Source organism: Lynx canadensis, chromosome C1, assembly GCF_007474595.2.
Source record: "Lynx canadensis isolate LIC74 chromosome C1, mLynCan4.pri.v2, whole genome shotgun sequence".
Classification (NCBI taxonomy): Eukaryota; Metazoa; Chordata; class Mammalia; order Carnivora; family Felidae; genus Lynx; species Lynx canadensis.
The window spans coordinates 103956928-103972277 of record NC_044310.1 but is presented as its reverse complement, the minus strand read 5'-3'; the positions used below and the strand labels follow the sequence as shown (position 1 = coordinate 103972277).

Below are 15350 nucleotides of genomic sequence, written 5' to 3'. Positions count from 1 at the left end.
TTCATTCAATAAGCATGTATCAAATGTCTACTGTGAGCTAGACACTGGTCTAAACTTTGGGGATATTGTTGTAATTAAGGGTCTCTGCCATAAGGATTACACTCTAATGGGAATTCAGACAATAAACGAGTCAGAAAGTAAACAAGGTAGTAAGCTAGTTCTGTGAAGGACATAAACAAGAGTGAAGGACAGGAAAGTAGAGAAAGTAGTATTTTAGGGAGACCTAAAGGATGAAGTTGAATGAGCCATGTGAAGAGCTGGAATAAGAGCATCAGGAACAGAAAGTTGCAAAAGTCCTGAGGTGGGAAAGAGACAGCACAGTTGAGGGAAAATGTAGGGAGAGCTTAATAAGAAGGCAGAATGGTAATGGAGGTCGTTGTAAATAGGCAGAGTAGGCAGTTCAAATTTTATTCCCAAGTGAAAAAGTCAAGGAAGGGTTTTGTTAGGGATATGACCAGCTGATTTTTTTTCAAGTATCACACTACTTACTGTGGAGAATGGATTAGTGTCTCCTATTCTCAGTACAGCTGCGTGGCCTGGAAAACTACCCAGCCTTAAAGGCCCAGTTCAAATGGAAGCCCTTCTTACTCCCAGTCCTATTAGAAACTTTCTTTGTACTGCCATTACACTTTGTCGTAGCAATTATCACTTTCATAATGTAGTTATAAAGTGATTGTTGATAATGAGATTATTTTGCCTTGTATTGCCCACACTTTCTCTAATATTAAAGTCACATAACGGCTTGATTAAAAAATTAATAAATAAATGAATCTGCAGTCCACTATTGTTAAAGGTTTACTTACATCAGGATTCCAGAATTTGGGGGCAATATGGGTTTTGCCTCAACTCCTAGGTTTGTTTGTTTTTTCAACGCCTAGGTTTTTAAACATGAAATACACGCACCATTCCCAAAGAGGTTAAAGCCCCCATTTTGTTCAAAGCCATGATTTTGTTTTGTTTTTTAATCCCCAGAGGTGGTGGGAAGAGTTTGAGAGTTTATCTTAAAAAAATTATAACAACAAAAAAAATTTTAAGAAGTTGACACCCGTGTCACCAATGCTAGTTCCCGGACAACCAGGTCTGTTAGTGTTAAGAGATATTCGGTGCTGCAGTACGAGCCAGAAACAGCTTCAGTACCCAGCATTACGGACTGAACTATTTTTAAAATGTTTCCATCACAGATCCAGCTGCTCTTCAGAGCAGGATACAGGTCTAGAAGTTTTGAGAGAAAAAACGTTCTTCAAACTTCCATTTGGTACGGAGTCCAAGGAGACGGTACACAATCCTCTAATAAAGAAATTCGGCTGTGCTCCGCTGGCAGTAGTATTTCTCCTCGGCTGCCCTACTTAATAGGGCACTGCCTGCAGCCACCCGTTACCTTGTCCCTAACAGTGCCACTCTGTTCAGCTGACCACTTGCTCAAGATGGCTACAGGAACACTTCCGGCATCTTCCCGAACAAGGCCCGCCTCCATTGCGTATTTTCGCTGCGCCGGGGGCGGGACTTAGACTTAGCTTTTGATTGGTCAACTTGACTAGCGACCTTTCCCCTCCGCGACAGTTTCCCGAGGTGCCTAGTGCCTGAGCGGCACGGACGAGAGTAAGAAGGGAGGCAAGATGGCGGACGTGCTGGATCTTCATGAGGCCGGGGGCGAGGATTTCGCCATGGATGAGGATGGGGACGGTGAGGACAGTGGAGGCTGCTGCGGGAAGCGGGGAAGGTGCGAGAGAAGGATGTAATAGGAAAACAATTCCTGCCTGGCAGGGAGGATGGGAGTCGGGGAACCAGGTTTCGGTTGGATTAGAGACTGCGCCCCCTTCGGGAGGAATGGGGGAGGGACCGGGAAGGGAATGGGACTGGAGGTGGTGGGACTGCCTTCAGATGATGTTTTCGGAGACAGACTATTGTTATAAGTAACTGTTATCTTTGTTATTCATTCTTTCACTTCTGGGGCTCCAGAGAGCATCCACAAACTGAAAGAAAAGGCGAAGAAACGGAAGGGCCGCGGCTTTGGCTCCGGTGAGTGTTGTGCCGGGAAAATGGGTTTAGAGTGGCGACAGCTATGAGTTTCGGGGTCCCCATTCGGGCTCATGGGGAACAGTGGGAGAAGAGATTTCCGGTGATCTCCTGTATGTTCTTTATAGAAGAAGGGTCTCGAGCGCGGATGCGTGAGGATTATGACAGCGTGGAGCAGGATGGTGATGAACCCGGACCACAGCGCTGTAAGTGAAATGTAGCCAGTAGGGCTCTGTGTTTGTAGTGAATTATGGACCAGTGAAATAAAACCAAGTAGGAATGGAGTCAGAGATAGCTTAACCAATCTCTGAAACCCGCACTCACTCCACTGTTGTGATCTTGCTTGAAGTTTTTCTCTGGTGTGCTCATTCTCCCTCCCTTCCCCAACAGCTGTTGAAGGCTGGATTCTGTTTGTCACTGGAGTACACGAGGAAGCCACTGAAGAAGACATCCATGACAAATTTGCAGAGTATGGAGAAATAAAAAACATCCACCTCAACTTGGACCGGCGTACAGGATACCTGAAGGTATCCTAAATAACAATCTGTTGTTCTCTTCCCCCATAACCTTTGACAGCATTGGTAGTTGTCCATTGTGATTGGCCAAGAAATAAAATGAGGTTGGCAATTGATTTTGTTAGACACAGAAAAGAGACAGAAACAGACATTTTGTACAGTACAGGTATATGGTGTACATTCATTGTTTAAAGTTTACATATTTTTCTATTTGAGTATGAGCCTAGATTTGAGGAATAAAATAGTGGTATTTGGTGGAATATGAAGGTTTTGATCTCTGTTTTTTCACTTGTTCTAGGGGTATACTCTAGTTGAGTATGAAACATACAAGGAGGCCCAGGCTGCTATGGAGGGACTCAATGGCCAGGATCTGATGGGACAGCCGATCAGTGTGGACTGGTGTTTTGTTCGGGGTCCACCCAAGGGCAAGAGGAGGTAAAGTGGAGAGGGCAAACTATCTTGGTGAAGGGAACATGAGCAAAACAGAATAAGGACATAGAATTATGTTCCTCTGATGGACTCTTCCTTTTCCCTAGAGGTGGCCGAAGACGCAGCAGGAGTCCAGACCGGAGGCGGCGCTGACTGGTCCTCTCTTGTCCAGATGTTCTCTCCAGAGATTCCTTGTGACCATACAGCCTTGGAGAAGTAGGGTTGGGGTGGAACTCCCCGTGTTTATATTTAACTCTCACTCTACTTGCTTAGTGGGTTGTGGGTTTTTTTTGAGTTATGAATAAATGTCCCATTTTTGTTTTGTACATTTAAAATTACTTTTCTGTTCTAACATTGCAAGCTCTGAAGAACTATTTACGGTAAGGCAGTATGGGTCACTGTGGAGATACTTCTAGGGACTCGATTCTGTGTGATTTTTTACATTAGATATAGTCTTCAAGTTTCATCTAGGGTCAAAGTAGAGAACAGCGCTTGGTATTTCTTTTTCTTGGAAGCTACGAGAGCACGGGCAGAAGTGAGGTGTTCTTGTGATATTAAAGAATAATTGTTCTGTTTCTGTATACTCTGTCCTGGGCAGATGGATGTTACAGGAATGTCTCTTTTGTTTCTTCTGTCCTTGCTGCCACATTTGTTTGTACTTCCAGCTGTCTAAGGGCTTGAATTTCCTGTTGGGGCATTCTCTCAGAGCCTTTTTCCCTGGAGGAGTCTCTACTGTGTTCTTGGTGCCTTCAGCAGCCAAGGGTAAAGGCTCCATAGAGGAGAGGATCCAGAGGAACACTGAAGAGGCCAAAAAGGAAAAGGATGTGGCTGAGGCTGGGAGGGACTTCAGTTAGCATGATGGGGAGAACCAGTACCACAGTTCTAGCAGGTAATAAGGTGTCCCAACAGAGGACAAACGTCAGCAAGACAACTAGGGCCAGTCCCAGGGCCCACAGACGAACATGGGAACAATTGTCTAAGGAGCAGCAGAGGGCAAATTCACCGGCAGGGGTTGGGAATTTAGAAAATATATGCAATTTCAGAACCCCTCAGCTTCTGAGTTGAGTGTAGGGTGAATGGATGAGTGGCAGAGATCGTGAGCTGGAGCTCTCCCAATACAAGGAAGAAAATATGGCAAATAGGTAATGCTGTAAACCCTCTTCCCTTCCCAAACTGGGACTATATGCTTCCCTCCTGTCCCCCCACCCCAAGGATTATGACAGACATGCTGGAGAAAAGGTTTTGATTGAGGTGCTGTGTTACATGAAGCTACTAAGTCTTCTTGAAGACTTGATGGTATCCAAGACTAAGGGAGAATACTGATCATCTTTCTCCTTACTCCGTACCCAGCTAACTCAACCCCAGAGGATAGCTAGAAGGTTGTTAGAGTTGAAGGCATTTGGCAAATACTTGCAGCATCAGGTGCTAGAGATATGGTTATGAAGTTACTTTTGGTGGTCACAGCTATCAGATCAGTAAGTAAGGCTAGAGGCCATAGTTTTAAGGTATGGATTAGGGCCCGGGGATTGGAGTCTCACCGTAGTCCCCCTTCCTCATCGGGAACTGGACCCACTGAAGACGGTGCAGGTATAGCAGACGTTCATGGCAGTCCATGGCAGCAGAAAGAGGCAACAGAAGGTGAAGAGGTTATCGGTGGTCTCTTGCCATCGAGCCTTGAAACTGCCTTTGGTGACACACTGGATGAAGGAGACTGGGCCAGCTTGGCGGACGGTGTGGAACAGGAACAGCTGGAGTGGAGTTTGAGGACTATTAGAACTGGTCCTCCTTCCCCCTTCCCACCACCAGTCACACTGTCTTCCCAGCATCCTTCGTTCTATGCAGAGCTGTGCAGTGCTGAGTACTGGTTCATCCGTAGTGCCATATTTAAAAGGTTTGAATCTTGAAAATATCATTCCTTTCAGCTGTGGAGCTCATCAGTCAGTTCGTTAAATCCTGGGACTTAAAGAATCTTGCCTTCTCGAGTACTATCCTAATGTTGCACTTTGTAAAAGGGTATTTCTACCACATCAACATTTTTAGCTGAAATGATTTTTCTGATGTGTCTAATCAATTCTGTGGAAAAAGAAATTTTGTATAAAATGGGTGCTGCTAAAATTTCAGGCCATTTTGCAGCCACTAGGTGAAATGACCTTCAGTAATAGTGTTATGTACAATAACTATTAACAGTGAAACAATGCTAAGTAATAAAATGTAACATTCTTCCAAATGCTATTGGCTGCCCTTCCCCCTTTTTGATAAATTGCTGAGGTTTTTATTTTAATCCATAAAGAGTATTTTTCAGTTTAGAGCTTCAGGATTAGTACCTTGGTTCAGGTAAGGCAGATTGAGTCACTGTTTGATAAAGCAAGCTCAGTGGGTGTCAGATTCCTGGGTCTAAGGCATTTGGGAAAGTGATTTCAGCAGGCATGAGGGACTTTTAGGAAAGATGAATAGTATCAGCCATAGACAATTTTATGAATGGCTTTGGGTTTTGATCAGCTCCTCCGAGCTAGTTAGGGGAGTGGTCTTTCCTCTTTCCCTGTCTTGAGTCCATATATTTCTGGGTTTTTTTTGTTTGCTTGGTTTGTTTTGTACCATGCCTAGCATATTGTGAAAAGGGGTTTAAAAATAGGCAAGCCTCATGTACGAAGTTTGGTCCATAGTCCTAGGTCTGTTTTTCCTTTCCCGTATTTTATATGCAATTTACCACCTACTATAGAAACCTTCCTTTCAACTTGTGGAAACTTGAGCCTACAAAGATAATTTCTAACTACTCCAGTACTCCCTTGACCCACTTTTTTTTTTTTTTTTACAGACATATTAGTCCTTGAAGGCAGGACTGGTATTTTAAATACAACATATGGGGGGGGGGCACCTCGGTGGCTCAGTCGGTTGAGCGTCCGATTTCGGCTCAGGTCATGATCTCACGGTTCGTGGGTTTGAGCCCCATGTTAGGCTCCATCCTGACAGCTCAGAGCCTGGAGCCTGCTTCAGATTCTGTTTTTCTGCTCTCTGCCCCTCCCCCACTCATACTCTGTCTTTCTCTCTCAAAACTAAATAAACATTAAAAAAAAAACCCTACTTTTAAATAAATAAATAAATACAACATGTGGGCAATGCAGAATTTATACAAGAGGATACTAACTTGGAACCAAAAATACCACCTTTTGCACATGTATCATAATGTTAATCAGTTTGCCGTTGAACCAAATGGGGACTGCGGTTGTCAGAATGTCTGTTACAAAGGATGAAACTCCTATTTAATATCTTGTGGCCCATTGGTTTCAAGTGACTTAGACAAAGTGATATAGCTAGTAGTAGAGCCTAGACTCAGAAGAAACAAAACAATGCAATTAAAAAAAAAAACAAAACAGGCTTCTAACTCCCAGTCCACATCTAAAATTTGTTTCATATAAAAAACTAACAACTTTTACACTGAGGCAACAATGCTGCTTTTTAAAGCTCTGGGTAGCAGAGGTCCTGTTGCAACATATTGTTGGAAGCAATATTTTTTATCTTAGAACTATAGTCAGACTAACTTTTGGTAGTTACATTTCTAATATTTGAGGATTTAGGGATCAGATTTTAAATCTGATTCTATAATACATTATCATTCCACAGCCCTTCCACATATAATCCTAATCCTGGTCTCCGAAATGCTGCTCTACTCCTTCCCCTCAGAGGGGGGGTCTTAAAGGTTTTGGTCTTAAAGGAATTGCTTCATATTTCATTTTTTTCCCCTAGGTTTCTAGTTCATTGTCAATATTTGAGATTTGATAACTGTATCCAAGTTCACATGCTCTGTTTTCTTTCTAGCGTTCTTTGCAGTTTTCACAATAAAGCTAGAATAAAAAATATAAATCTGATTATTTCACTCTCCACATTTTACCTTAGTGCCTCTCCACTCAGGATAAAGTACAAGCTTAGTATTTGTAATCGAGCTTTCCTTCCCATCCAGGCTCATTACTCACCCATTTTCTAGCCCTCAACTTTAGCAGCAACCACTTTGAATTCCTTTGTCTTCCACCTCCCCACCATTCCCTGCTTTATTTAACTTGTTTAACACCTCTCTTAACAAGTCAAAAACAATCAGTTTTAATGTCTTTGAGAAGCTTTCCCTGACTGTCCAAAAGTGGTTTCGGACACCCTCATTGTTCTTTAGCTTCTCCGTATGCTTACCTTTAGCATGATGCTTGACTGCATACTGTACTACAATTGCATACTAATTTGTTTTCTGCACTAGTCTAAGTTTCTTGAAGGCAGGACTCTGCTGCTCAATCCTTGATAGAGCATTTGAGTGTACCTAGGAGTAATGCACATAATTTTTTAAATGGATGAGTAAATGTACTACAGAGTTTTACCCAAAGCCCCTGGCTTCACTGTCTTCTTTTTTTAATTTTTTTTTTTGTTAATGTTTGTTTATTTTTGAGAGAGAGATTGAGAGAGTACAAACGGGTAATGGCGGAGAGAGAGTGAGACCCAGAATCTGAAACAGGCTCCAGGCTCTGAGCTGTCAGCACAGAACCCAATGTAGGGCTCTATCCCATGGACTGAGAGAGCATGACCTAAGCCATAGTCGGATGCCCAACCAACTGAGCCACCCAGGCGCCCCCACTGTCTTCTTTATAGATCCCCATATGTGTTTCAATCCCTAGAGTTTTCTGCAATAATCTCCTGAAGAAGGTGAAGCTGGAGAGATGCAAAAAGGTGGGAGCCAAGCATAGCAAAACAAAGCTGAAGAAGGAGTCATAGATACAGGTACTGCTTTTAAGAAGTAGGCTCTTAACAGAGATACAGATTAGCATGCAATGATCGGGTTTTTTTTAATGTTCATTTATTTTTGAGAAAGAGTTGAGCAGGGGAGAGACAGAGAGACGGAGACACAGAGTCCAAAGCAGGCTCCAGTCTCTGAGCTGTCAGCACAGAGCCTGATGCTGGGCTTGAATTCATGAACCACAAGATCATGACCTGAGCCAAACCACAAGATCATGACCTGAGCCAAAGTTGGGCACTTAACCGAGTGAGCCACCCAGGCGCCCCAACATGCAATTATCTTAATTGGCAAAACAGCAGACTCCACTCTAAGGATTATTGGGTGACCACTGGCCAAGCACACCTCTTGACTCCAAAGGTTTATGTTGCATACCCAAATTCTTGTTCAGTCTAGCCTTGAGTCCCAAGTCACTCACCTGGGGCAAGGCAAGCAGGAAGCTAAGTCCTCAGGCTGTCTCCAGAAGTTTCCTTCCAGCTGAGCGGGGTCCATGCGAGTGGAGTACTGCTTCCTGGCGGTGGAGTCCAATGACCACAGGCAGGAAGGCTGCAGCATACATGGCCATTAGTTTCAGGAACATGAGTGTCCGACACGCAATGTCCCCGGCCAGCCATTGAACAGTGATATTCCAAGTGGCATCTAGGGGCCACAAAGGTGACAAGTCAGCAGCTGCTAATTGGGCAAAGAGTTGCACAGGGGAAGGATGGAGTTGGCTGGGTCGTGGCCGAGTCACTGACCACAGCATGGTCAGGTTCCCCCCAGCCAAAGAAACAGTACAATGGTCAGTCCCACTCAGACCTTGGCTGCCGCTGAGAAGGTGAGGAGCTCTGATCCCACCACCTCTACTGATCCCGCCCAGACCTCCTCCTCCGCAGCTAACCCCCGACGGGTGCCTTGCCTATAGACATGGTGATCTGGAAGGGAAAGGGGTGAGGGGATGGAGGGTGAGTATGAAGAGGTTAGCTTCGTCCACTGAGTCTTCGCCCTTCTTATTAGGAAGGGTTAGCTGGTTAGTGCGAATTTCGTCCACTAAAGCCTCTGTCCCTGGAGACTCTCCATCTGTATTCTGGAGGTCACCGGCCAACCGTCAGGGTCCTGCGGGGAGCCGGGATCTGGTGCTAGCTTCTACTCCCATGACTTCTTCAGCCTCTAGAGCCCTGGATTTGGCCGCAGCGTGCGTGCGTGCGTGCGTGTGTGTGTGTGTGCGCGCGCGCGTGTGCTGGGGGTGTTTTGGAAGCATCCCCGGGGAGGGGCAACCCTATCCCAGCCGCCGAGGCGACCTGGCATCTGCGCCTTCTCGCCCCGCCCCTACTCCTGCAAGCCCCGCCCCCAGTCCAGATTATTTAAAGAAGAATGTGCCGCCTGAGACGTGCTTAGGAAACAGAGGCCACCTGGTAAAAGTACGCTCTGACGGAGACACACACAAAAACACGGCAGGTGTTGGCCCAGGACAAACGCTTCCCGTTCCGAAATTCCCCTTCCGAGGCCGGCCCCGCTCACTTTCTTTTCGGAGGATGTTTGTCCCTCGCGAGCGACCGTTGGCTCGTCCAGGAGGCGTGACTAGGGGCGGGAAGTGGGGCGGGCGCGGGGCTGCGGAGCCGGGACTGCCGCTGTCATGGACGCCTGGGTTCGCTTCAGTGCTCAGAGCCAGGCCCGGGAACGGCTGTGTAGGTGCGGCCCGAATAGGAATGGGGGTGGGGGCAGAAGAAGATCCTCGTGAGGCGAGGTCCGTTCACACTACGGGGGTCACAAAAGGTCAGCTCGGGCTACGGGGGCCCGGACGGACAGCCAGGAGCAGATCTGAGCGGGCCGTGAGATGATTCGTTTCTGCTCACCGGAAGGATGGGGAAACTGAGGCACGAGTGGGCCAGCGGGGAGGCCGCGAAGGGTTGCCATGTCCACATAAGACCAACACTTTACTCACTGGGCGGTGGTGGCGTGAGGAGCATTCGCCCCGCGACGGAGAGCCAGACTCTGCCCCCAGAGCTGAGTGGCTCTCGTTCCCTTGTCCCCTCACCCTGCTGTTATCCGGGAACTCCTCTGCCTCCGCCCTGTCTTCCGGTCTCGATTCAGCTAGAGGGCCTTGAAATCTACCAGTTCACCTATTCTGAAGAATAATCTGCTCTCCGTCTGCCCCCCACTCCCTTACGTATCACATACATTCTCACACGGATGTGCTTGTGATGGATCCCCTGCTGCCTTCAGAGTCCCTTTCAGACTTCATCATGGTCAAACCTCTTATTTTCTCAACTCCAAGTGGTGTCCCTCAGCCCTTTCTAGTCTCCTTTTTATCCTTAAGCTTTTCCCTTCCCCTGCCCTGGAGGAGAAATGGTAAGATACGGGCGTATACAGGAGGACAGGGAATGGTCTCAAACTGGGAATAGGGAAGTCATTACTTGCCTCTTGGAAGACTTTTTGAGGGGTAGGTTAGGGAGGTCTCTCTACCTTACGTTGCCTGGCCTCTCCTCCAGGGCGGCTCAGTATGCCTGCTCCCTTCTTGGCCATGCACTACAAAAACATGGGGCCAGTCCTGAGTTACAGAAACAAATTCGAGAACTGGAGAGTCATCTGAGCCTAGGAAGAAAGCGTAAGTAACTGTGCTTTTGCTTTTATTATTCCAACACTCTCTCCATCCCCAGCTATTCTCCCTCAGTCCCTCTTTCCTGTTTTTGACCTCCTCTGCCCATTCTTGCCCCTCCTTTGGCTCTGCAGTTATCCTCTGCAGGCCTCCTGATTGAGATCAGAGAACAGGGGTAAGAGGCTAATGAAGGATTGGAGAGAATGGGGCAGGTCTGAGAACACCAAACTGGGACACGAGTTGATGAAAATTTGAAGAAAAAAGTTTTTTGAACTGATTTTCCTCTTTAAAAAAAAAAAATGTTCCTATCACTTCCTCCATTTTCACCTTCTTTTCTCTTTCTCTGTGCCTCACTCTCTCTTTGCCTCTACTTCCAAATCCTTGCTTTTCCTTGCTAATCCCCACAAGTTCTACGACTGGGTAACTCAGCAGATGCCCTTGAGTCAGCCAAACGAGCTGTGCACTTATCAGATGTTGTCCTGAGATTCTGCATCACTGTTAGTCACCTCAATCGAGCTTTGTACTTCGCCTGTGACAATGTCCTGTGGGCTGGAAAATCTGGACTAGCTCCCCGTGTGGATCAGGAGAAGTGGGCCCAGCGTTCATTCAGGTTTGATATCCTTTTATCCTACAAGACCTTTTGTATTCCCTGTACTGCCTGCCTTGCCTTTTGTGAAAGATCTTTCAGGGTCTTCCTAGAATATACACGTCTTAATCACTTGGCATCCGGTCTTCATTTAGATTTTAAACTATCAGAGGATAGTGAATGGAGGCAGATGGAAGGCAGATTTTTCCTCCATGATGATGCCTAAGATACTATATTGATTTCATTGTGCTTCTGTCTATACCACAGATTATGTCTTTCAGTGCCTGCTCATTCATTCATTCTAAAAATATTTAGGAGGTGCTTCCTATGGGCTAAGGAATAAAGCAAAGAGGCAAATACATATGGTTCCCACTCTCTTTATGCTCCTAGTCTAGTGGGGGGAGCCATATTAAGACAAATACCAAACCCAATATTTGTGGAAGTGTACAGAGTGTTATGAGATATATAACAAGGGGGGCCGATTTCAATTGAAAGGCTAAGGAAGAACTCTTTGAGAAAGTAATGTTTTAGTTTAGACTTGAAGTCTGAGTACAAGTTAGACAAAGCCAACAGTGGCAGAGAAGACCTTCTCAAACAGAAAATAGCACATTCTAAGGCCTTAAACCAGGACATATTTTGTGGAATTAGAGAAATAGAAAGGAAGCCAGCAGATGAACAGTATCGAGTGACGGGCATACGTTTCAGCTGGAGATGTATGCAGGGGCCAGATCATTCGTGCAAGGCCTCTTAGGCAAGGGTAGGATTCTTTGGTTTCGTTTTGTTTAAATTTTATCCCAAGTACGATGGGTTCCGAACAGGGATGTGACATGATTCAAATTGTGTTTAAAGAAGATCTGTCTTGCTGCAGTGTGGAAGGTGGATTGCGGTAGGGCAGAAGAGATGTCCTAATATGGCCAAGAGATGATGTTGGCTTGGACTAAGGAGCTGGCGGGTAATGAAGGTGGAGAGAAATATGATTTGGGATTAAAATTATCTGTATACACATCATTTGTATTTGTTTTTATTTTTGTTTCCTGTGATTCTGTTTGTTGTGTTATATAATGTTAGCATCTTTCCATCTCCATTTATGTCTTGCTTTTCTCCTCATGTTTATCAGTGATTTACAGCTATTACATGGCTTATAGTGTATGAAGGATGGGAGTGAAGGCATGGCTGGACTGTTATGGAAAAGCAACTCCCTAGAAGAGTTTATATGCCATGTTTATGCATTTCATTCAACAAATATTTATGGAGCTCTTACTGTGTGCCAGGCACTAGTCTAGACAAGGGTACAAGGGTAAAGATAAAAGGAGTCCCTGCTCCAGTGGAGCTTACATGGTAATGGGAGGAGACAAACATAAAGAGACAATAAATAAAAATATGAGTAGTTAAGTGCTGTGCAGGAAATTAAATTATGGTCGTGTGGTAGAGAGTAAAAGGCTCGCTACCTTAGAATGAGGAACTCTCTGAAAAGGTGCCATTTAAGCTCAGGCCTGAAGAGCAAGGAAGCACTAGCCATGTGAAGATTTTGGAGGGAGAATATTCCGTGTGGATGGATGAGGCAGTATAAGGGTCCTAAAACAGGAACAAGCTTGATGAGATCAAAAGATAGAAAGAAACTAATATGGTTGGAGCATAGTGATTGAGGGCAAGAAACATTCAAGATGTTGTTCAAGAGGCAGGGTCAGACGTTGAGTTCTGAAAGCTTGCCTAAGGTGTCTAGAGTTCATCTTAAATGGGGCAGGAAGGAAACCATGGAAAGTTTTAAGAAGGGGAGTGATGAAATTAGATTGTTGGGGGCAGGGGGCAAGAGTGGCCATGGAGAGACCAGTTAAATGAGTAAAGTAGTAGTTCAAGCAAGAGGTGCTGATGGTTGAGACTGTGCTGGTAGCGTGTAAGGGAGAAAGATGGGGTTGGATTCAGGATGTGTTTTAGAGGTAGGGCAATTATATTGAGCATAGACCAGTGTTGTCATAGTGGATTAAAAATCAAAAACAGACTGTTCGGTGTTTGTTTTCTAAGTAATCTCTATGCCCAACATAGGGCTGAAACTCACGACCCCAAGATCAAGAGTTGTATGCTCTACTGACTGAGCCAGCCAGGTGCCCCAGACATAGACTGTTCTTAAGGAATTGATAATCTAACACATTTAGCAAGTTGCTGAACACCTCTGGGCCTCCGTTTTTGTTTTTGTTTTGTTTGTTTTTTTAACAAAAGGATGGGATTTAGAAGATCTATAATGTGTCTGAGTTTCTGAAACAACTGAAGCTCATTCTCTCAAAACGTTTGCATTATTATAGTTCATGTCAAATGTGTGTGTGCTAATGGCTTGCCAAGTGGACAAGTGAGATTTGAGGTTGAACTTGGATGGTTTGATGATGCTCATGATGTTAATCCAGGATCTTAAGGTACGCATAAACGCTGATTAGTTACAGAAAGCTGGGAAGACATTCTTAATAGTGGCTAATAGCACTTACTGCTGGTGTCCCAATGTATATCCCTTTGCATTACGGGGGAAAAAATGTTTACGTGTTCTATTTGTTGGGCTTAGTGGCTACTGTCTGCCCTTACTGACTCTTCTTGCCTGTGTATCCCAGGTACTATCTGTTTTCCCTCATCATGAACTTGAGCCGTGATGCCTATGAGATTCGCCTACTGATGGAACAAGAGTCTTCAGCTTGTAGCCGGCGACTGAAGGGGTCTGGAGGAGGAGCCCCAGGAGGAATTGAAAATGCAGGACCTGGGGGTCCAGGGACTCCAGGAGGAGGCTTGCCTCATCTGGCTCTCAAGCTCCAGCTCCGAGTCCTACTCTTGGCTCGGATCCTTCGAGGTCATCCCCCACTTCTGCTGGATGTGGTCAGAAATGCCTGTGATCTCTTCATTCCACTGGACAAACTAGGCCTCTGGCGCTGTGGCCCTGGGATTGTGGGGCTTTGTGGCCTTGTGTCCTCCATTTTGTCTATTCTTACCCTAATCTGCCCTTGGCTAAGACTCAAGCCCTGATATTCTGGTACAAGATAAGGAGGAGATCTGAATTGGTAAGATGCAATCTTAGATCATCCCCAGTATACCAGTCTCATTCTAATTCTCCTCCTCAGTTAAAGTGAAAATCCCAGGATTCAGGGGTAAGAGAGAGGAGCTTTGGGAAAGGTGAGGTGAGGAGAGGTGACTTATGAAGTCAACGGGGTGATTCTGATGTTCAGATCTTCCGGAGTTTTTGTTTTTTCCTCCTCTGGTGCAATGTCTGTGTCTCTCTTGACCCCTTTTACTTTGTCTCTTCTGAGTCTATTTAAGATTCCGTCTCTACATCTTTTTCTTTTCTTTTTTTTTTTTTCTTTTTTTTTTTTTTTTTTTTTACCTTCTCCGTTTGCTGTCCTGGGCATTTTAAGCAGCAGCAGAATTACTCTTTTTTGGTAAGGGGAGGTAGAAGGTGTGGTCTGTGAGGTTCTAACTGCCTTCATCTTTTTCCTCACAAAAGTGACTTGTAGCAGATTTTATCCCTTTCAAATGCCACCAGATCATAATTTTAAAGACTTTTGTCCCAGTGGACTCTCTCCTTACGCACCAGAGATGGTGCAATGGTTCTTCCTTCATGTCTACCTCACCGGCCTCCCTCATGACTTGGCCCTTCCCTCTGCTCACACCTGCAGATTTCCACTTACACTTTTATTTCAGGGCTTTGTTCCCTAGCCTGTTCCCACCCCTTCTTTGCCTATCCAGAATGATGCTGTGTCTGGCATCTTGCTGTAAATACTGTACAGTGATTCTGTGTAAATAGCTGTGGCCTGTGCCCACAATGGAGAGCAGGCCTTTCAGGTCAGCACATTAAAGATCAGTTTGCTTATCGATGTTTGGTCTGGTCCTGTGTGTTCTGTCGTCTGAGGCCTCTAATTCCTGTTCCTGTGGTTTGGGTTTTCCGTGGGATTAGCCACTGGCATCCTCACCTAGACTTTCACTGAACACCTACACGATGCGGGGCATAATACTAAGGGATAGAGCTCCAAAAAGCTCGGAAACTTCACGGTCCCAGCTTTAGAAGTTTATAGCCTCGTTGAGAAGAGGGGGTCTAATATTAAAGTAATTGTGCCAGTTCCACAAAGCACACCCTGTACCGGTTCATAGTTCCTGGTCCCTCCAAAAGCTGTGATGCCACAAGGCAACATAGGCTGAGTCACAAACAGTGAGACTGGCAAAGTTTGGTTTGTGGGCTGGCTGTGTTCACATGTTGGGACTCCTGGGTGGGAGGGGAAACGATATCGCTGTTACCAGTTCTCTCATTTTCCATTTCCCGGGGTGAGATAAATAAGGTTAAGAAGTAAAAAGTATCTGCCTCCCATGCCTACTGTCTATTCCAAACCCGAGGGAAGCATTACTGCCTGGCAACCACAAAGGATAGAAGAGAAAGGAAGAAAAATAAAGGGCAGAAAGTCCAGAATTGTGTTCTTTGGATAGTGA

At 45.4% G+C, this 15350-nt stretch overlaps 2 protein-coding genes across 4 annotated transcripts; both read left to right on the top strand.

Moving 5' to 3' along the window:
• Positions 1-1570: 1570 nt before the first annotated feature.
• RBM8A (RNA binding motif protein 8A) lies at positions 1571-3286 on the top strand. Of its 2 annotated transcripts, none has more exons than XM_030325008.1 (6): positions 1571-1683; positions 1960-2019; positions 2148-2222; positions 2407-2543; positions 2830-2966; positions 3068-3286. In XM_030325008.1, the coding sequence occupies exons 1-6, from the start codon at positions 1617-1619 to the stop codon at positions 3111-3113; spliced, it is 522 nt and encodes a 173-aa protein (XP_030180868.1). In that variant the 5' UTR covers positions 1571-1616; the 3' UTR covers positions 3114-3286. The 2 variants fall into 2 exon arrangements, with proteins under 2 accessions (XP_030180868.1, XP_030180867.1); XM_030325007.1 differs by having other exon boundaries at positions 1572-1683; positions 2145-2222.
• Positions 3287-9315: 6029 nt separating this feature from the next.
• Positions 9316-14743, top strand: PEX11B (peroxisomal biogenesis factor 11 beta). Of its 2 annotated transcripts, XM_030325778.1 has the most exons (4): positions 9316-9402; positions 10203-10318; positions 10718-10919; positions 13493-14743. In XM_030325778.1, exons 1-4 carry the CDS (start codon positions 9347-9349, stop codon positions 13896-13898), a joined length of 780 nt encoding a protein of 259 aa, XP_030181638.1. In that variant the 5' UTR covers positions 9316-9346; the 3' UTR covers positions 13899-14743. The 2 variants fall into 2 exon arrangements, with proteins under 2 accessions (XP_030181638.1, XP_030181637.1); XM_030325777.1 differs by lacking the exon at positions 9316-9402 and having other exon boundaries at positions 9413-10318.
• The last annotated feature ends 607 nt before the right edge of the window (positions 14744-15350 follow it).